The 20,314-nt window shown below is 38.3% G+C and overlaps 1 protein-coding gene across 8 annotated transcripts; it reads right to left on the bottom strand.

The window, feature by feature from the left end:
- Nucleotides 1–25: 25 nt before the first annotated feature.
- On the bottom strand, nucleotides 26–18,084 carry ADNP2 (ADNP homeobox 2). Of its 8 annotated transcripts, XM_026079799.1 has the most exons (6): nucleotides 17,980–18,079; nucleotides 15,411–15,585; nucleotides 15,073–15,233; nucleotides 13,428–13,547; nucleotides 9,388–9,477; nucleotides 26–3,626 (listed from the first exon to the last, which is right to left on the bottom strand). In XM_026079799.1, the coding sequence occupies exons 4-6, from the start codon at nucleotides 13,533–13,535 to the stop codon at nucleotides 615–617; spliced, it is 3,210 nt and encodes a 1,069-aa protein (XP_025935584.1). In that variant the 5' UTR covers nucleotides 13,536–13,547; nucleotides 15,073–15,233; nucleotides 15,411–15,585; nucleotides 17,980–18,079; the 3' UTR covers nucleotides 26–614. The 8 variants fall into 8 exon arrangements, with proteins under 8 accessions (XP_025935584.1, XP_025935583.1, XP_025935585.1 ...); XM_026079798.1 differs by lacking the exon at nucleotides 15,411–15,585 and having other exon boundaries at nucleotides 17,980–18,084; XM_026079800.1 differs by lacking the exon at nucleotides 17,980–18,079 and having other exon boundaries at nucleotides 15,411–17,918.
- Nucleotides 18,085–20,314: the final 2,230 nt, after the last annotated feature.

Below are 20,314 nucleotides of genomic sequence, written 5' to 3'. Positions count from 1 at the left end.
ATTTCAAAAAAAAAAAAAAAAAAAAGACTGCCAAGTATTTTATTGCTACCAGTGCATCCAAAATTGGGGGAGGGAAAGGGGGGAGAGAGAATGGATGTAAAGGCTACAATCACTTTCTTCAGTAGATAAAAAGAAAATGGGGGGGGGAAATTAGGAGGAGTTAAAAAACACAAATAATCAAATAGATGTTTTTCCATCTAGTTTACCTCAATGTTTTAACCAACATTATACATTTTATTGTTTAAAAAAGATGTTGACATTGCAGAAAAAATAAAATTTGTTTTTAACAGGACAAACATTTTACATGGTGGTATAAAAAGTCTAATGGGAGGCTGAAGGGGAAGAAGGGAAAAAACACAAAATGAAATAAAAAATCTACTTCAGAAAATGTAAAAAGCTAAAACAAATTCCAGAAGTGTAAATCTGAAGGTTTTAGCTTTTTCAAATACACAACTACGTGTGCCTTTCACAATAACAGTCACAACTGAACGAGACCTTTATACTACTGTAACCCTTCAACAGGCCAGTCCGCAAGTTAAAACAAATAAGTACAATAAATTGCTAAACTGATAAGTATGCAATTATGGATTGCTTTTAGTTGTTTTAAAAACCTCTTACATATTTAATGGTTCATCTTTTAAATTCAAACTGTGCTTAATATTTTTTAGTTCAGACACACTGAAACCCAGCAGCACAGATGGCTTGTGGTTTTTTATCGCCTTTAAGCATATATTCCTCCTTTTTCCAAAGAAGGATGCAACATCAATTTTTGATGCATATAGCAGTGAGGATAGCAACTCCATCTCTTTTTTAGTAGGATATGGCCTCTTGTGAAAGTAATCTGTCAAAAACTGTTTTTGAGCCTCATATGAATTGTGTTCATACTGTTTAGGATCTACTGCTAGAATGCGAAGATCCTCACTAGAATAAAGTTTCTTCATCTCAGTTCTACTATTAATCTTTTGTCGCTTGAAAGGCACTACCCCTGAATTCACTTCTTTTTCTAAAGATGGAGCTATGCCAGTACTTAAGGTTTGAGGCTGCTGTTCTTTATTCCTTTGGTCTTCTCCAACAAAGCAGGTATCAGATTGTTTTCTTTTAAGCATCACAGAATCATGCTTTTCACCATTCACAAACAGTAGCTCTTTCTTCTCAGTGCGCTCAAGCTGCATCTTCACACTTGAGTTGCTGTTTTTGGGAGCACTTCTACAACGGAGCAAATGTACAGCAATAGCTGTCAGAGTCATATTTCCAGTGTACACTCCACAGCAGTGGATGCACTTGAAAGCAGGAGACTTCAAAATTGTATGTACAGTTGGCATTATATGATGCCTCTCTTTCAAATGCATTTCATAGGCTTCTTTACTAACAAAGGTACCAAAACAAAAGGGACATGTTAACACTTTTTTGTTGCATCTATTGTTCACTTCCACTGTCTGAGGTTTCACTTTGATGTAAACAGGGACAAGTGTCCTTGAATTTACTCCAGCAAGCACTGCCAGATGTACTTCTTTTTCAATGTCTTCTTTTGGTAACACTGTATTGAAATCAAAGTGTGGAAATACAAGGTCACCCTGAGCATCATTATCTAGTTGAAATCCTCTGTTGCTGTAATCTGCATGTAATTTCTTTTTCCCATTATGTGTAGTTTTATTGTGCTCCACAAGGCTTTTTAAGTCATGGAAAGTAAGTGTGCAAAACAAGCAAGCTAAACCATGCATCAAGAGATGTTTCATAAGCTCTTCCTCACACAGAAAACATTTACAAGAGAAACACCTAACAGTCTTTTCTGTCATCCACCTCAGAAAGGGTGCACAAGCTGCAAGTTTGTCAGGTTCCAGGTTTTCCTCCATTTTTATTTCACCATGTTTGTGAGCCACCTCCATGTGCACCTGGTAGACATTTGACGGGAAAAGTTCATTGCAAACAGGGCAAGTCTTCCATTGCTTAGCCTGTTTGATAGCCTGATTTGTTTCAGGACCAGGTGGGGAAGCCTGTAAAGATATATTCTGAGATGTTACAAGCACTGGAGGAGAGGGTGCGCTAGCCGGTGACTGAGATAATTGAGTTACCATCCCAGACTGCATTAGCTGGATTGGCATTTGCGGTGGTGTAACAGTTGCTACACCACCACCAGGAGGCACAGGCAAAGTAACTGAAACTGGAGCAAGYGTGTACATAGGTATCCCATTAACCTGCTTACCAGTTGGAATCAACTGTCTAAGTATAGGACCTGCAGCCAGAAAAGCTGTGTTTTGAGAAATGGCAGGTCTAACTGGCTGATTTACAGGGATAACTCCTGGAGCAACAGGTTGATTAAGCTGAAGAAACCCAGGCCTGACAGGCTGTCTAACAGGAACAACTCCAGATGCAACAGGCTGATTAAGCTGGAGAACCCCTGAGGCAACTGTTTGGGCCACAGGAAGGACTCCGGGACCAATGGGTCTATTCACATTCCCAAGTGATTGGTTCGCAGAGAGAACTCCCGGTGCAACTGGCTGATTTACAGGGAGGACTCCTGGTGCAACTGTCTGATTTACAGGGCTAACAGGTTGAGCAATAGGTAGAGGTCCAGCTGCAACTGGACTATTTATAGTACCAATAGGCTGATTAATAGGAAAGAGCCCAGGCCTGACAGGTTGATTAAGTGGAAGAACTGCAGGGGCCACAGTTCTATTTAGCGTCCCAACAGAATGATTAAGAGGAATAGCCCCAGCCCTGACAGGCTGATTAAGAGGAAGTCTATGGGAAACGATGATAGGCTGCGATGGTGACGGCTGAATATTAACAGCATTCTGACCTACAGAAAGATTACTAGATACGAGAGTAACATGTGATGCAGTAACAACTGGAGCAGAAGTTGTATGTGGAAGGCTACCAGAGGCACTTGGAACAGTCAGTGATCTGACTGTGTTTTGAGCTGCTTTTGCCTGCACCACAGTCTGGTTTTGATTATTCTGTGGAAATGCAAGCTGGATGCAAGCTGGCGCTGTAATGGAACCTGCTGGGGCAGTGGCCGGCCCTAAAGATAGAGCAGCCACAGTCATAGCTGGGGGAGGCTTCGGAGCAATATGCATTTGTTTCACAAGTCCTGGTTTCTTAATATGTTCTGAAATCACAGACCGAAGTTTGTTCTCCAGGTCTCTGTGGGTTTCAGCTGTTAAGACATGATACATTAAAGAATCTTGGCTGTTTGCAGAAGCATTGCACTTTTTACAGTAGTGCTCAACAGAATTCTCTTCACTTTCATCAAGTCTCTGGCCAAAATAGGTACTTATTAGGTTTTGAAAATGGTTCATCAGCACATGTTTCTTCATATTGTAATATAATGTGTCTGTAAAGTGACATTTTAGACACGTAAAGTTTATGATGTCACTCCTAAATTGTTTCATGCCATCCAAAATGCTGACTGTATAGTTCTGTATTCTCTTATTAGATGAATGAAACATCCGGATATGTTTTCCCACTATTTTGGGATCAGAAGCAAAAGCACATTTTGGGCAAGGAACCACCAACTCTTGGTCCATTTCATCTTCATGGTAACGGTGCAAGTGATTCTTGAATGAAGTAAGCAATTTTGAAGAGAACTTGCATAAGCTACAGCAGTAGGGCTTTGTTCTGTATCTCTGCAAACAAAACAAAAACATCCACTTAGAAACTGGCAGTTTCTAAACCCCTGTTATCCGTTTGAAAATAAGTCTGCACTATCACCTGTCAAAAATGCCTTCACTGGATGTATAGCATATATCTTCTCAGTTTCATGGAGACCTGTTTTTGAAAAGCAGACTTAAAGATGACATACTTAAAAAGGGAGAAACATTTGTGCCCTTTTTGCTTCTTTATAATTTATTAAGAAGCCTTAAGTGGGTTCTGTTCTAACCTAGTTCAGGTAATTATGAAGCCAGTTTTAAGAAGGGGAAAATCAATCACAGAACAGGCTAAGAATTTGTATACCACAGTACATAGAAGTGAAACCTTAGCAATTAGGAGCAGCGGCCCTTTTAATATGAAGCTTTTAAAATTTTAATTAACAGGTAACAGTGCCACCTCCTATTTACTGGAGGAAAGGGGAGAAAAGGGAAGGTTTTTTGAATATTTCAATATCCTATCCTTCATTGAAAGCTTTTAAAAAGTACCTCTGCCAGTAAAGCCACAAAAGACTTAAGAGCCAGATTAGTAAAGGAAAGAGAAAGTTAAAGTAGTAATGACCTCTTCCAAGAATCTCAATATACTGGATATCCCATTACTGTAGTTTCTTTAAGAAATTTACTTGTATACTCATTTGAGTGTGTGGATTCTTCTCAGAATTTAAGAAAAATTTTTACCCTGTAAAAATAAACCTAGCCATCTTCCATTAAACCACTAAACAATGGTTTTCTTCCTCAATTACGTGCCTCTTGAAAAGCATTACTTTTCATATCCATGTGAACATTATTTGCTCTCTCCAGAAAAAAGAGTAGCCCTGTCAACTATTTTTCTTATCAACTTGCTACAAAGTTAACCCTGATTTCTGCCAGAAACTACAAAACCAGTGACAACAATATCCAAGTGAGAAATACGCACTCTTAAACATCTAGTGGAATGTGTCTGTTCCTTCAAATGTGAATTACACCTTACTGACAGCTGCCAGTCATCACTTACAAAACACCATCCAAAAAGAACAGCAAGCTCTTCCACCACCACAGCATCTGGCCTAGMCAGACCACCCACATACATGTCCGTAGGCACGTTAGGAAGAACTGTAGCAAAAATTTGTGCAGCTATTTGTTTTGTCATTTCATATAGCCATGAAGATCACCTATTCAGCAGTACTAAAGCAGTGTCCAGATTATACCTTTTGAATTTGGAGGTTAGATTTAGATCAGATAATGCCACTGTCTGGCTATGGCTAGTGAGGAGTAAACTGGAAAAGTACCATTATGTTACTTCCTACTCTTAGGCTCTTCTTTAGGTGTCTGGTCTTGGCTACTAGCAAACAGCACCAGAGCAAACTAGAAGTTTCATCTTATGTTGATTATGGGGAGCAGAGAAAGGCCACTGAAATGACTGAACTAATGAAGCAAATAAAGTATTATTAAAGGCCGCACCTGGCTAGCCTTACTTCTGAAGAACTCAGGTGACAAACTGTGACTGCTTTTGTTATTGGCTGCCACAGGCTCAGAAAAGCTCATTTATTTTCCTATACTGGGCCCATACCCTCTTCACATTTTACTGTTTCTTACACAAAATGGTCAAACTTAATAATCATTTTTGCTGTTCATTTCTGGTTCGTGCCTTTTTGTCCCTGCAAATCTATATCATAGTTTAATGTAGTGTCAAAATTTCCCTGCTACCAAATCTGGTTAATATAAGAGTACATTATTAAGTCTATATAATTGTTAAAGGCAGTGAAAACACTTCACAAGTAAATGATCCAAGTGCTGAATTAATTTACTATTCTGAAGTAATTTTTTTTTTAAACAAACATTGCAATATACCACCAAGAAACTGACCCCATTAAATGCATACAGGTAAGACTACGGGAAATATTTCTTCATGTTTTCTTAGAAGATTTGCTTACTTTTTGATGGAAATATGAGTGACATGAACCAGGAAAAGGAAAAAAGAAATCTGCTTTAGATGACAGAAGCATGACAGAAGTTTGCTACTTTGACCATTTATGAAATAGAGCTCTTCCACATAGACACCTTAATCATTTGGTCAGCATGTTCTGCTTGCACACAGTCTAAGCTGCTTTTCATGTTTGCAAGTGCTACTGTTCAGTCTTCTGTTAATGGCATCTCAGTTTGACAAAAGTTTGTCAAAACAAGAATTCTAATCCTCTTAGAAAAACTGAACTGTCGCAACATAGTTTGACCAGCACAACACTAAACTATACAAATGGAATCCAAAAAGGCTCATTAGAGGTATTTAGAAAAAGAAAAAAAACAATTAGCCCCACTCCAACAGAACACACCCCTGGACGCAGCAACTTTCCGTTCTGCAGTCTCACAATCCCCATAACCTAGAGACAAGCAGAAAGACACAACATCCTCTAAAAATCCTAGTTCTTCCAGAATTACTAAAGTCTCCATAAAAATAGTACTGATAGAAACCACAGACCAATCTAAACAGAAGTCTTTTCCAGCCTACTGACTTTCTGATGCAGCTCAAACAGCTCTTCTTCCTTATTGTAAGAACTTTAGAATAGAACATCCTGAAGGACCAATTTCTTTTCTCCCAAATCTAGGTAGCACCAAGACAAGTGTATGATGTATATCAAGGAACAAAGGTTGTTTAAACAAATGGGTAGGAAGAAACTTAGTACTGAAGAGGTATCACTTGGCAAATCAGTGCCACAGTAGCACATTATGGTCTTTGCAATGAGGTTCATCAGATCAGATTCCAGTGCTGGCTTTTGAACAGATACAGACATACCTCATTTTATTGCACTTCGCTTTATTGCGCTTTGCAGATATTGCTTTTTTTTAATACAAAAATTGAAGGTTTGTGGCAACCCTGCCTCAGGCAAGTCTATCAGCGCCAATTTTCCAACAGCATGTGCTCACTTCATGTCTCCGTCTCATTTTGGTAATTCTTGCAATATTTCAAACTTTTTCATTACTATTATATCTGTTATGGTGATCTGTGATCAATGATCTTTGATGTTACTATTGTAATTGTTTTGGGGTGCCAGGAACCACGCCCATATAAGACAGCAAACTTAATTGATCAGTGTTGCATGTGTGCTGACTGCTCCACTGACCAGCCGTTTCCCCGTGTCTCTCCCTCTCCTTGGGCCTCCCTATTCTCCAAGACACAAGTTAGGGCAATTAATAACCCTACAATGGCCTCTAAGTGCTCAAGTGAAAGGAAGAGTCGCACATCTATCACTTTAAATCAAAAGCTAGAAAGGATTAAGCTTAGTGAGGAAGGCATGTCAAAAGCCGAGATAGGCTGAAAGCAAGGCCCCTTGTGCCAAACAGGTAGCCAAGCTGTGAATGCAAAGGAAAAGGTCTTGAAGGAAATTAAAAGTGCTACTCCAGTGAACACACGAATGATAAGAAAGCGAAACAGCCTTACTGCTGATATGGAGAAAGCTTTGGTGGTCTGGATAGAAGATCAAACCAGCCACAACATTCCCTTAAGCCAAAGCCTAAACCAGAGCAAGGCCCTAACTCTCTTCAATTCTATGAAGGCTGAGAGAGGTGAGAAAGGTGCAGAAGAAAAGGTTGAAGCCAGCAGAGACCGGTTCATGAGGTTTAAGGAAACAAGTCGTCTCCATAACATAAAAGTTCTTATGGATGAAGAAAGTGGTTTCTTGAGATGGAATCTACTCCTGGTGAAGATGCTGTGAACATTGTTGAAGCAACAACAAAGGATTTAGAATATTACATAAACTTGGTTGATGAAGCAGCAGCAGGGTTTGAGAGGATTGTTTCCAATTTTGAAAGAAGTTCTATTGTGGGTAAAATGCTGTCAAACATCATCGCATACTACAGAAAAATTCTTCATGAAAGGAAGAGTCAATCGATGCAGCAAATTTCATTGCTGTCTTAAGAAATTGCCACAGCCACCCCAGCCTTCAGCAACCACCACACTGATCAGTCAGCAGCCATCAACAGAGGCAAGACCCTCCATCAGCAAAAAGGTTATGACTCTATGAAGGCTCAGATGATGGTTAGCATTTTTTAGCAATGAAGTATTTTTTAATTAAGCTACATACATTACTGGTTTTAGACATAATGCTATTGCACACTTAATAGACTACAGTATAGTGTAAACATAACTTTTATACGCACTGGGAAACCAAAAAATTCATGTGRCTTGCTTTTATTGCGGTGGTCTGGAACTGAACCCACAGTATCTCCAAGGTATGCCTGTATAGCTACTATACTCATGCTGACTATTTGAACCAGGATAAGATCTGTATTTCTCCCTCCTGGCAAGGAATCAGTTTTTACTCATGAATACAACTGCCTTGTTGATCTGTCTCCAGGCAATAGGGATGAAAGAAGATTCTTCCTCTAGCAGATGATTTGTAATTCTTTTCCATTTTCACTAGAAGAGATAACCATTTTTCTTAATGAATTGTGAAAAGAGCGGGGGGTGGGGGGGGGGGAGATACACATCTTAGGTTTTAGACAGGAAACTTGTTTGGTCCGTCTTCACCCTCCTCTTCCCTGTTCCATGTCTAAGGGGGGTGGGGGGATTTTCCCTTATTCATCTAACATGGAAGATCTCCCAGGGGTGAATTTCTCAGTCTTTAGTAAGAAGGGAGAGGAAACAGAGGAAAAAAAAATTGCAAAGTTAGAACTCAGATAATACAGTAGCTGGAGCCCGGAGACCTGTCATCACCATTAACAGGATTTAATCCATTCACCGAAACTAAAAGCAGTCTGACTGAAGGTAACTATAAGCCTTATCTGAGGTGGTGATAAGAGGTTAGATACAAACTTCTACAGAAACAGAAAAACAAGTCACATCTGACCCTTTCATCCACAAGTGCATGAGAACAATGAGCCTTCAGTGCCTTCATCGCCTTACAACACACATACCCAGGGTTAGGAAAGGACAACTAGGAGACAAAGCAGACAAGGTTCTGTGGGGAGGGGGACATGCTACTAAAAATCAGAGTTTGGCAAAACACTGACAAAACACTAGGCTATCCTAAACAGTTATTTCCCACACCATCACCCCCAACTGAAAAAAATGAGCCCACTACTGTTTACAGGATGCTGACAGGCCTTCCTCATAGAAGTAGTCAGGAGCCATGAGGCTTTTCAGCAAGATTCAGAAAAGACTACCCTTTCTTCCAGATATTCTCCTATCCTTTAGTTACAATATTTATAATTTTCTAATAGATACTTTTTGTTCATCTCAACCCTGCTTTTCTCGCAGATTCTAGCTTCAAACATTCCAGCTACACAAAAAGTAAAAGCTGTTTCGTATCCACAAGTTTAAAGAGTGTTTTTCAGTGAAACCCAGTCCCAAGCCACTAACAATTATTTATGCTTCATCTACTCACGTCTATCCAACTATATTTCCACCCTTCCAATGAAGGAAAAAGAATGTTGTATACAAAAGTGTGTTAAGACCACATATTAGATGTTGCTAAAAAGGCAGAAAATTAATGTGACACCTGGAATACCGATGTGCAAGGTTGTATCTTCAAAGACCCCCAACAGCATAATACAGTCCTTATTAACAGCTCCATGAAAGCGAAGAAAACAGAGGCAATGAAACATTATTCCCTTGCAAGTAGTATTTAGAAAACAAATCTTAAAGCTACTTTAAAAAAAAAAGGGGGGGGGTTTAGTCATCAGGACCTCTGAAAATGTTAAGTAGTAACAATTCCACGTGCATGTCTGCCCACACTTTCTGTCACAGACAGACAGACATACATACCTTCCTTTTGCCCACAGACTCCCAAGGAGAGACATCACTCCATGAAGTGTTGAAAAAGTATTTTTCACCTGGGTCAAAACTTTTAAGATTCTGAAAGAAAACCAGAAAACAAAGACATACAGTCTGCTTTTGAATACAAGAACATAGTCTAAATACAGAGCAGGGTGGAGGGACCCACAAAACACATGAAGGGAAGGTCTGCACAGCATTCACCAACAGGTCTCAAAATTCAGTTTAGAGAAATCGCTTCTTTGTCCCTTATTTATTTTACCTCAAATACCAGCTCATATTATTGCCTCATGTTACATCACTGAAATTCTGAACACTTCTTTTACTCAAAATAGTGTTAGTATTTTCCATCCTACATTATTTCAATTGCTTCTAGCCGAGTTCAACGAACACTGGAAGATCCCATCTCCCTCTACTTTCTTCCTCCTAAAATCTACAGCATTCCAGCATTTACCTCCATTTCTTATCTTGCACTACAGATTATTTTGCAACAGATTTTAGTATTTAAGTTTTTATGCTATCACTATGCTTTTACTTGCAAAGGCATTCCCAGAAGCTTATTTCAGGAAATACTGTTTTTACAGCTTGAAAGAAATACTATTACAATTGCGTCTGCAGCAACCATTAGAGGGCAAACAACTATAATATCCTTCTAACCAATTCCACTTAAGAGCAGTTTAAGTACTCCAAGCCAGTCAGTTAATACTCTAAGAAGCTTAAGTTTCTCTCCATTTTCTGAGGCCCATACTTCAAAAGACCTTAGACCAGCTTCAACAGCACATTAGACAAATGTCTTACATGAAAAGTAGGCTATGAATCCAGCTTTAATCCCCACTGGTAATTAGCATCACTTCTTCTTTCCTGTTCCCCTTCTTTCCCCAAAGTCCTCTTATCTAAACAGTCCTGCATGATGCTTTGAAAGAGTGAGATTTTTCAGCTCCACACCAGAATCCATTGGAACAGCAGAAATAGGTCATGGAAACTGTTAAAGATTAACTCATCTTCAAGAAAAGTAGAAGGGTTTTTTTTCCAATAAGCCTAATAGTTTGCAGTCAAGAAATCCAATACAGTATTTATGTGGAATTACAAGCAACCTAGGGTACAGAGCAACAAAAAAATTATATAAAGGAAACCAATCTTGTAGCAGTCAAACAAATACACAAGCCTGTTAAACACAGGCTCTGTTCACACTCAGTTCTTGTCTATGTAGTGTGAATCTGAACACTGCTGTGATCTGAGCAATAGACTACAACGGCCAGAAAGTTACAATTTGATTCAAAAGAAATACAATGTTTCATTTTGTTTTTAAAAAACAGTTTAGAAAAAATGTAGCCAAGTTTGTAATAGGCTTTCTAGCTTCTTCAGCCTGGAAGTTTCCCCAAGGAGAACCTTGAAGAGCTCTGGGCAACAAGAAACAAACCCCTTCCACTGTAATCAAGATCAGGGGGTAGTTAGCTGTTTGTCCTTAAACTAAACATTCCTAAAAATACATGACCTTAGGAAGAATCATTGCACAGAGCAAGAGAAATCCCACAGCCTTAAAAGAATACAGTGCTTTTCTTACAACATCTTCTCTATCAAGAGAGAAGACTCAAGACTTACTAATAGACTAACAGCCTTCAGCCAAACTCACTGAAGTGAATTACACAGTCCGTTAACAAAACAAAAAAACACCACAGGACAACAACAAAACTTTTCTTGGATCTCTCCACCACTGAGAGGCCCTTAGGCCCTAGACTAGATCTCCAGTTTCCTACAACCAAAAGGTAATGGATGGTCATGGTAGGCCTAGATCTTTTGTGCCAAAATACCTATCTTGTACAGAAAAATTCACTGGTAAAGAAAGAAAAACATTTTTATCCTGGGGATGTAGTCAGTGCTATGAGTGGCCCATTTTAAGCTCTTCCTTTCAGCAGAAATCAACACTGATAGCCCAGAAGAAAGCTTTGATTGGTTAAACTGGTTTTACTCTTCCCACATTTCTTATTTTGGGGAGGGAAGGGAAAATAGGATGAAGAAGAGGTGACAACAAGGGAATAAAAACCTCCGAGAAGCTTGATTAATCATGATGCGCTGTGGATATTTCTGAAGCATAAAAACAACATTTTAAAACTGATAACTTTTTCTTCTGCATCAAAATCATCACTATTTTCTAGAACAAAAATTAAAATGGCCAGAGTCTAAATGAAAATTCACAATAAATGTCCCAGTATGCTTGACAAGCTAAGTAGTTTGCCAAAGGAATACCTCTAACATCACAGTTTGTGTACTTAATATTGTTATTTTGAGAACCAAACCAATAGTTTCATACAAAAAGCTTATGCTTTCTTCCTAGCAGAGACCAGTTAAGAACATTTAGCCTACAAACTAATCCTTTTGGTCTCCAAGCTACAAAGGGTAATAGCTGCCTGTGAAATTCCTTCACCTTCCTCATAAACCACTATTACCGTGTCTTATTAGAACAGTTTAAGACCAATCTTAAGCTCAGATAGCTGGTCAAGTCCAAATCATATTATTTCATACCATTACTTAGTTGTCCTGCCTCAAGAGCACCATGTCCAGAAATCCACCTTGATATTAGAGAAAAAAAAATTCAACTGAGCATGTTCTTACCTATTAGACATCAGACACGCTATTCTACCAACAAGACTCACTCATAGGAGACAAGTGTAAATTCAGTTCTAAAAAACATTATTCTTGCTGTTAAAGTCACACCCAAATAACGCCAGATTATCTTGAAAACCAGTTTTAAGTAATGAACTTGGTTGAGGGAAGTTATTTACAAGAAACTAAAATACTGTTTTTTTGGCCCATACTTCCCATAGCTTATTTTAAAATGAACATGTTTGCTAGGGGTTTTTTTGTTTGTGTCTGTTTTCTTAAAGACTACCTTATTCACCATTAAGCCCCATAGTTCAAACAAAAAGTTGGACTTCACTGCTTCAATCAATTTCATAGCAAAAAAACTAGTATCAGCAAAGCATTTTTACTTTCAAGGGTCCTGCTTAGAGCTCTAAATACAACACAATATACAAAATAAGAACGATGAAGATATGGAAATTATTAGACAAATACACCTTTCTGTGCTCTCATGACATTTATTTAAATGTATTAAGTATAAATAAACATTGTTAATTACAATAACCAAGAGTGTTACCACAAGAGACAACACCAATCTACAGAGTTAACTATTTTCCTTCAGTACTATTACACAAAACTGATCCAAGCCCTTGCAAGAAGTCATGACCACATACTGAGCAGGCAAAAGAGCCTGTGCAAGAGCTGGCTTAAAGACTACTGTTTAGTCACTGAGAGCATGTTACTATGCTTGCACTTCTCTGGCATTAGGTTGTCCAGTCTGCTGGTGTAAATTCTTCTTGCTTGTTTCACACTACTTTCTCCAGAAAGTGACCATGATGGTACTAGGTTCATCTTCACCACCTCAGTACACTTGCACATAATTTAAGATGTAGAACTGAACTACCACTCAATGAGCCACATCTAGTATTCTTCCTGGAAGCAGTTTTAAAGGCCTGAAACAGATTACTGGATCTCATTGCTTTTTGTTTTGCATAAATGCTGACAATTTGTACATCCTTCAGATTTTCCCCTTGATAAGTGAAGGGAGAGCATTTAACCTCTTTGGGTAGATTCAGATCTTCATTTGCTCATGAGTTTAAAAGGAGAAAAAAAAAAAGCGGTTGTGGACAGGTAACATTTTATTAATAGCATTTTACCTGAAGCTGTAGTGTTTCCTTTTGCTGAAATATTACTAGCAGAGAGTATGCAGCACCATCTATAACACATCTTGTTGAGAAATAGTGTTTTAGCACATAACGTTGCCGGAAACTCGAAGTTCCACCCCTAGTATATAAATATTGTCAGACTTGAGCAATTCTTCAAGACAGTTTTCTTTTCTTTACCTCATCATAAATATCTATGGTAGAGGAATATCACATATAAACAGTGAAAGTTTTTTCAAAGGTTTAAAATGCAAATCTCAGATTTTTTATATTACTTGAATGCTTTACCTTCAACAATTCCCTGCAGCTGTCAAGCCCAATATCCACAAGAATGCCCTTCACCTTTTTTCGAGCCTTCCTGATGTTATCAAGATTTTGAACAGGAATTTGAAACATTTTGCACTTTTCCTGAAAAAAGAAATATAAAAATAACATGATGGAATATTTGAACACATGCACTTGCATTTAACAGTATTAAAACAAAAATGTAATTCACAAAAATAGATTCTTCAATAAGAAAAAGCAAAAGCCTTAAAGCGAAGAACTGGTCTCATTAATATTTCTAATTAGATCTCTTCCTTACTCTTCAAGGAAAGAGAAGCTGATTTGGGGGACATAAAAAAATCCTTTAAATTTCTTCTCTCCCATCTAAACAAAAATTTCAAGTTCCTTCTTTCAGATAGCTTCATGTCTATATGATAGCTATACTGTTCTTTGTGCTTTTAGCAAGAAAACCTGTATATTAAAATTTTATGAAGTTCTGTTCAGAAAATAACTATCACTTCATTTAGCAAAGACGAATATCAACACCTTCCACTTTGAATGTTACAGTGTCAGGATGAGAAGCCTCTCAATTTGACTTCTTGTCATATACGCACACACACACTTTAAATGTGATCACCTGCAGAATTTATTTCTTGCAAAAGTTTCTGCTGCTGTGAGCAGATACCGACTGGCACAAAACAGACTACAGGAAGATTAATGCCATTCAAACAAGCAAAAAAAAAAGTAATTAGAAAATACAACTATATAGCAGTGATAGCTAAATATGCTGAAGTGGGACAAATTTCTGAAACACTCTTTTATATCTTCAGGTCTCATCTGCAGAACGTGTGTAGCTCCATCATTTAGATTTACTTCCTACCCCCTCCAGCAGGCTGCGATAGCAGGGAGTTCAACATTCAGAAAAGGAGGAGGACTAAAGCTAGATTCCAGAAAGACAGAATATCTGCTATGGGTCATCTATTTGAGGGGTTGYTGTGCAGTGTCATGGCCCACCAGAAAACACCCTCCTGAAGAGCTTAGCGCTTCCAACACTGAATTCTCCATACAGTTGGGCTGTCACTTGTGCATCTACAGCTCCTAGGGCATCATAAGCCATACCCATGGACTTAGCCTTAAAATTATGTGCCTTTATCTGAAAAATACAATTTAGACTGAAATGCATAAGACTTAAGAAACTTAAATTGGCACAGAATGCGTGAGGAGTAGTTCTGTTGCAAAGAGGTCACTGGGAGCTTCTCAGCTATTTCTTTGTTCGTAAATAGTTCACTGAGGACCCAACAGAGTCTAAAAGACCTCAGTCCTTATTTCTAAACAATTCATCCATCCAGGACGAGGCTTAACAAAAAAACAGTACTTCAGCCCTGATGGTTCTGAATGTCTTGAAAAGCTCTCCAAACAAGAGATGTTCATTGTCGAAATGAAATCTCACCCTTCAAAGGCAAGACTTTCTTGTAAGTGGTCCAGGTTGTAAAATACCCTCCCACAGAAGCTAGATGATACTACAAACTAAGCCTTGTAAAAAGCAAAAAGATACTTTTTTTTCTACTCTATATGGCATAACCCAGCACAAAGAAAAAAGAAAAGCATGTTAGTTTATGTACAAAACATAAGAGGTTTTTTTTTTTTTAATTAAAGTCAAAGAACTCACATGCTATTCTCCTCTTCTTCTCCCCCCAAAGGAAAGATGCGTAGACAGAAATGGAGAGGGAGCCCCATTTGACAGATGCTAGTCTTGTTTTCTACTCTTTTTTATTGGTAAAAAGTCTGGAAGACATTCTGATACCATTGGGATAGGTGTAGAAGAGGAACCTATACAGAATGAAATAAATCACAGTAACTATTCTGGCATTGTACTATCAAAATCCAAGCAGTAAAATAAAGAAGTCAAATCCTCTTTTTAAATTGAAGTCAACTGGGAATTTGTATCGTCTCTGTGGTTATGTTTTTATGATCAGTCCTCTATGATAGCAGGTTATGTGCACCAACCCCATGGTCCAATGCAGATAAACAGAGAGCTGACAGGATGACACCATGCTCAGGTCAGACAGAGGGAGATGTGGTTCAATACGTTAGGTTCCACTGGAAACAGTTCTTCCATCTCAATCCTTTAACTGATATACTGATTCTACTGAAGATGAAGCAGTCACTTCTTGAGGCAAGTCTATCTCACAAAACAGAAAATTAGTCTACAAAAGCAGCACAGTATGTCATATCCATGTATTTCAGTGTTTTCTTAACCAGCAACCTTTCTGAAATGAAAGTCATTAATCCAGGAGGAACACAGACAAACATGGAACAAGACCAAGAATCCTGAAGAAAGATGACTTATTTTCCAGTTTTCAAGTAGCTTGTCTTCAATCCAAAAAGATGCATGTCTGTATCATGTATGAGGTTATTCAACTTGTCTTTAAACAAACTGCTTGGGAGTAGGGCACAAAGTTATTCATCTAATATACTCTGTATCCATCAGACCAGCAAGGCCTTATCGAAGGAGTCAAGAAGTTTCAGCCTTCTAAGCTCATTTCCTCAAGCCTTCAGTTTGATACTCTGATTAATAGTTTATTATCCATCTATTTTTTATTACTAGTTTATTTCTCTTGTATTTTGGATATTCTTCAAGCCTTAGCTTGCACTTTGTTTCCATGCATAACTGCAGTCAACCTTTTGTTGGTATATATCCCATTTTTAGCAAGCATATTCAACACGAGAGCACTGCAGCAAAATTAAGTCAGTCACCCTAGCTCAAGAGTCTCAATCCTCTTATCACCTTTGCCACCTAGAAGATAATTTTCTACCTACTTTCCAAAACTTTAAATGTATCTTCAAAAAATTGATAACCCACTGAGTTTTCAGAAGCAGTACCTTTCAAACAGAACCAAAGCAGGTCATTAGCAAAATAAGATAATTATTGCAGCAGCTGATGCCCCAAGCCAAACTCAGTTTATGTGAGCGATCCTAAACAGTTCATTCAACTATTTCTCAGTGGCATTTTATCCATCAACCTATTCCTACATCTACTGTTGATTTAGATAGTATTTCCATAATGATAAACCCAATTGAAGCTTTATGTAACACTGAAGGTTCGCTTCATTTCTGCAACACATGTAACATGGAACTAAGTTCAGCATTTCAAACACTGTCACAACTGCAACTCTTCCCCATCCAATAATACAGTAGCATTTTAATACTAAATAGCAACATAAAAGTCTGGGCAGTGCCTTAAGTCAAAGACAAACACTATTAGTTCCCCAAGTAACTGTACTGGACCATAATTTTTCTACTTGTGAAAATATTAATATTTCACTTCTTGAAAGTGGGGGGAAGAAAAAAAAAAAATCACCAGAACAAGGAAACCTCATGTCTATCTGCCTTTCAGCCTTACTTCTTAACAATAAACTCATTCATATTGGAGGGGACCTCAGGAAGTCACCAAGTCCAACCTCCTATTCAAAGCAGGGTCAGCAATGTGTTGCAACCAGGTTACTCAACTTCTTGTCCAGTCAGGTCTTGAAAACCTCCACAGAGAGAGATTTGACAAGCTCTCTCAGCAACCTCCTCCAGTCCTGGACAGTCCTCACAATGAAGACTCTTCCCTTACATCAAGTCAGAACCATCCTGTTTTAGTTTACCTGAGAAAACTAGGCATATTCAATCAAATTAAACATGAAGCTGATATGGAGAGAGGGCATGGAAGATGCACAAACGTGCCCATCTGCATGCAAATACATCCAACAAAATCTGACACACACCTAGAGATCTTTAGGAGATGCTAGAAATTTCATGAAAACAGATAGCTGGAGAGAAACCCTATTAAAAACTTCACAGAGACTGCACTGTGACCCTTTTTAGGCATCAGGTAATCTATACAGAAGCTAGATTTCAAGACATGTTCATAGAAAGCTGGCCTTCACTAGTCTGTTGCTCACAGAACTACTTATAACAGAAAAAATTATCAAAGGCTTAAAAAAAATTGCCCATTCGTATTATCTGCTTTGGAAATTCAATCATTTCTTATTTTTATACCCTTTCATCTAGCACTTAACTCTGAATAGTGAGTAACTACAGAAGGAATTTTTATAAAGACTGTTCCAGGTTCTCAGATACTTGGGTGGGAAGTATTTTCAAAAATTTCTTTGCTAACTTGTATTTCAGTGATTAGAGTAGACAATACTAATAAAGGAGTCTTTATTGCCATTTTGGTATATGCATTTAGGTTGGTATGTCAATTGTAATTGACAAAACAAGAAAAACTGCTTCATTCTTGAAAATGAAATGAGAGCATGTAACCTATTCACTCCAAAGAACTGAAGAATGTAAACACTAAGTGGCAAAGACAGCAGCTAGAAGGACAGGCATGCTGATGGACTGGCTAGAATATGAGCTCAGCTTACCCATACTGTATTTTACTCTGATCAGTTTTGTTTAGGCCAAGCACCATTCTGAAAGGCATACAAGCCCTCAAAGAAGTCATACCTAGGTATCTGCATGGACTGTCCTGGATTTCTATCTGTGCCTTCTGAAAGGGACCTTATAGGGTTTAGGACTATGTTAGTACCTTTTACGCTTATCCAGCCTTTGGAGGGAGAAATGCATATAGCATCCTAGCAACATCTAGAGATGCTCAAACAGCTTTGAAAAATGTTATTCCTGGAAAGAAGAAACAGTCAATTGATTAAAATAAATACTACTCTTGTTTAAYATTTGCTGTAAATTAAAAATAAGCTTAATACAGAAGAAAAATAAACTAATCAAAATATACTAACAGTAGTTCTGGTTAACAAAATAATGCTACTTTATCTTCTCAAATTCCAATTTCTATCCAAGTGGAATTTGACAGAAATCTTAAGTAAACAAACAAGAGAATTTTTTTGAACATCTAAAGAATCAGAAATTCTTAGGGGTATAGAAGTACAGATCTCTGTCTTATAGTGACAGTAACTCTGCTCCTTTCTTGGCTATAAGTCACATACCTGTTAAAGTAGCCATATAATCCAACACAAAGGGGACATCATTCAAAATTTGAATGTAAAAAACATTAAGGTATGTGATTACATAAGTTAAAATACAGTGCATTAATCTGTGTCTTATCTATAAAATCAAATCAAAATAAATTTAAAATCAAAGGATCCCTACTTTGGGTTAAACAACTATTTTTTTTGTATATTAGTGAATACTAATATACAATCAAATCTCCATTATCCAAGATTGGTTAGAAGAGAAGACTATTTCCCATCAAGCTCAAGAAGCTTGAGGTTAATTGACTCCCGTTGAAGTCTGCAATAGCTGGAAGTCAAACCCAGCAGATGATTAAGTGTCTATGGGGAGCCTACTCAAATCCAGCAGGGCTCAGCCCCACATGTGGGGGGCAAGACCAGTCACATAAAGAGCCCAGCTAGTTTAGGAAGAAGTACAACTGCATTTGCACTGCACTAGTCACCCTAATATGACTCAAAGACATTTAACACAGCCATATTCTGCAGCAGATAGTCTGCCACCTGAATAATCCAATAAGGGACATCAATGGAATAAGACAACTGTGTTAAAGGTTTCAACTGAGGGATTAAAGTGTTTAAACACAAACCAACTATAGCAGCCTTCAACCAGACCTAACCCAAATCAAGGGGTTTCCAGTGGTAAAATAGACAGCATTATAAAATTGTTTGTGCCCTCTTGTTTCCAAAAGTTTTCTTTGATTCCTTCTTAAATAAGGTTTCATGAAGTGAACCATTGGATTACTGCTCTTATTACAGCTTATATAAATACAGTCATGAATAGAAATGTGTATATTTACTACACACTATTTGTCTAAGTGATGCTCTAAATAAATTCTCCTTTCTTGCTCAAAATTAAACCAGAAGTTTATTAAAAAGAGTACTAAGATTTGTAGAACATAGGCTGGGTGGTGGTGGCGGGGGGGTGCCTAGAGTTATTCTTTTGAAGCATTTTATTAGGCCCTGCAACTTTTAAGGGTTCAAACCTATTTTTGATGATATAAGACTTACAGAAGCCAACCAATTCCCCCCAATATTGCTTACTGGTTAGAAACAAACTTTACCTTTCTAGATCTCCCTTTCAACTGATAAATGCTAATGTTTTACATTACAGAACTATGAACCATGCAGCAAGAGTCAAACACGTTTCATTCCATACACAAATCAGAAGCAAAAGAATTTCCCATTACTCGCTCCACCAGGCAAGCATATTCATACAGATAGTTTTGCCAATCTGTATTCTACAAATTTTGTCTGTCTACAATATTCAGATAGTTTCTATTTAGCAATGCATAAATTTTTGATAAGAGTACCACGTGAATATTTAATGTAATTTTAGCTTCCATTAACATTATACTTCTAGTTTTGCATGTATGCTATTCACATGGACATTAGTTTTCCATAAAGAAAACTATTTCAAATATCCATATTGCCTAGGCAGTAATTAAGAGAGTTATCATAACACAGATTGCCTAAAAAGGCTGCGCAAACTGGTCCCTTAGATACTCCATCACTTTAGAAGTGTAGGCACAAATTAGAATAAAATGTGCTCCTGAGCAGCTGTTCAGGAAACACTAGCTGTGAAGCAGTGGTCTTGGCTGTGCCAGAAACGAGGTACTAACAAGCCTCACGACACTAACTTCTGGTTTCCCACCACGCTACACCCGGAAGTCCCTCCTCCGCTAGCGGGCGGTGGGGATCAGGCAAAAGGAGGTTGTTCTGGCACGTACTCCGTGAGGGCCACCAACGCCGGGGCCCGGCTGCCACCGCTACAGCTCGCCGGCACCGGGGCGCCAAGCGGTTTACGGCAGCCGCCGGCGGCCCGCACCGGTTCGAGAGCGCCTCCAGCACAAGCGCCGGGGCCGGCGGCGGGGCCGGCAGGGCTGCTCCGTACACAGC

This window comes from Apteryx rowi, unplaced genomic scaffold, assembly GCF_003343035.1.
Source record: "Apteryx rowi isolate R43461 unplaced genomic scaffold, aptRow1 scaffold_50, whole genome shotgun sequence".
NCBI lineage: Eukaryota > Metazoa > Chordata > Aves > Apterygiformes > Apterygidae > Apteryx > Apteryx rowi.
Note: the sequence above shows the minus strand (reverse complement) of the source record. Positions and strands in the feature narration are given on the sequence as shown.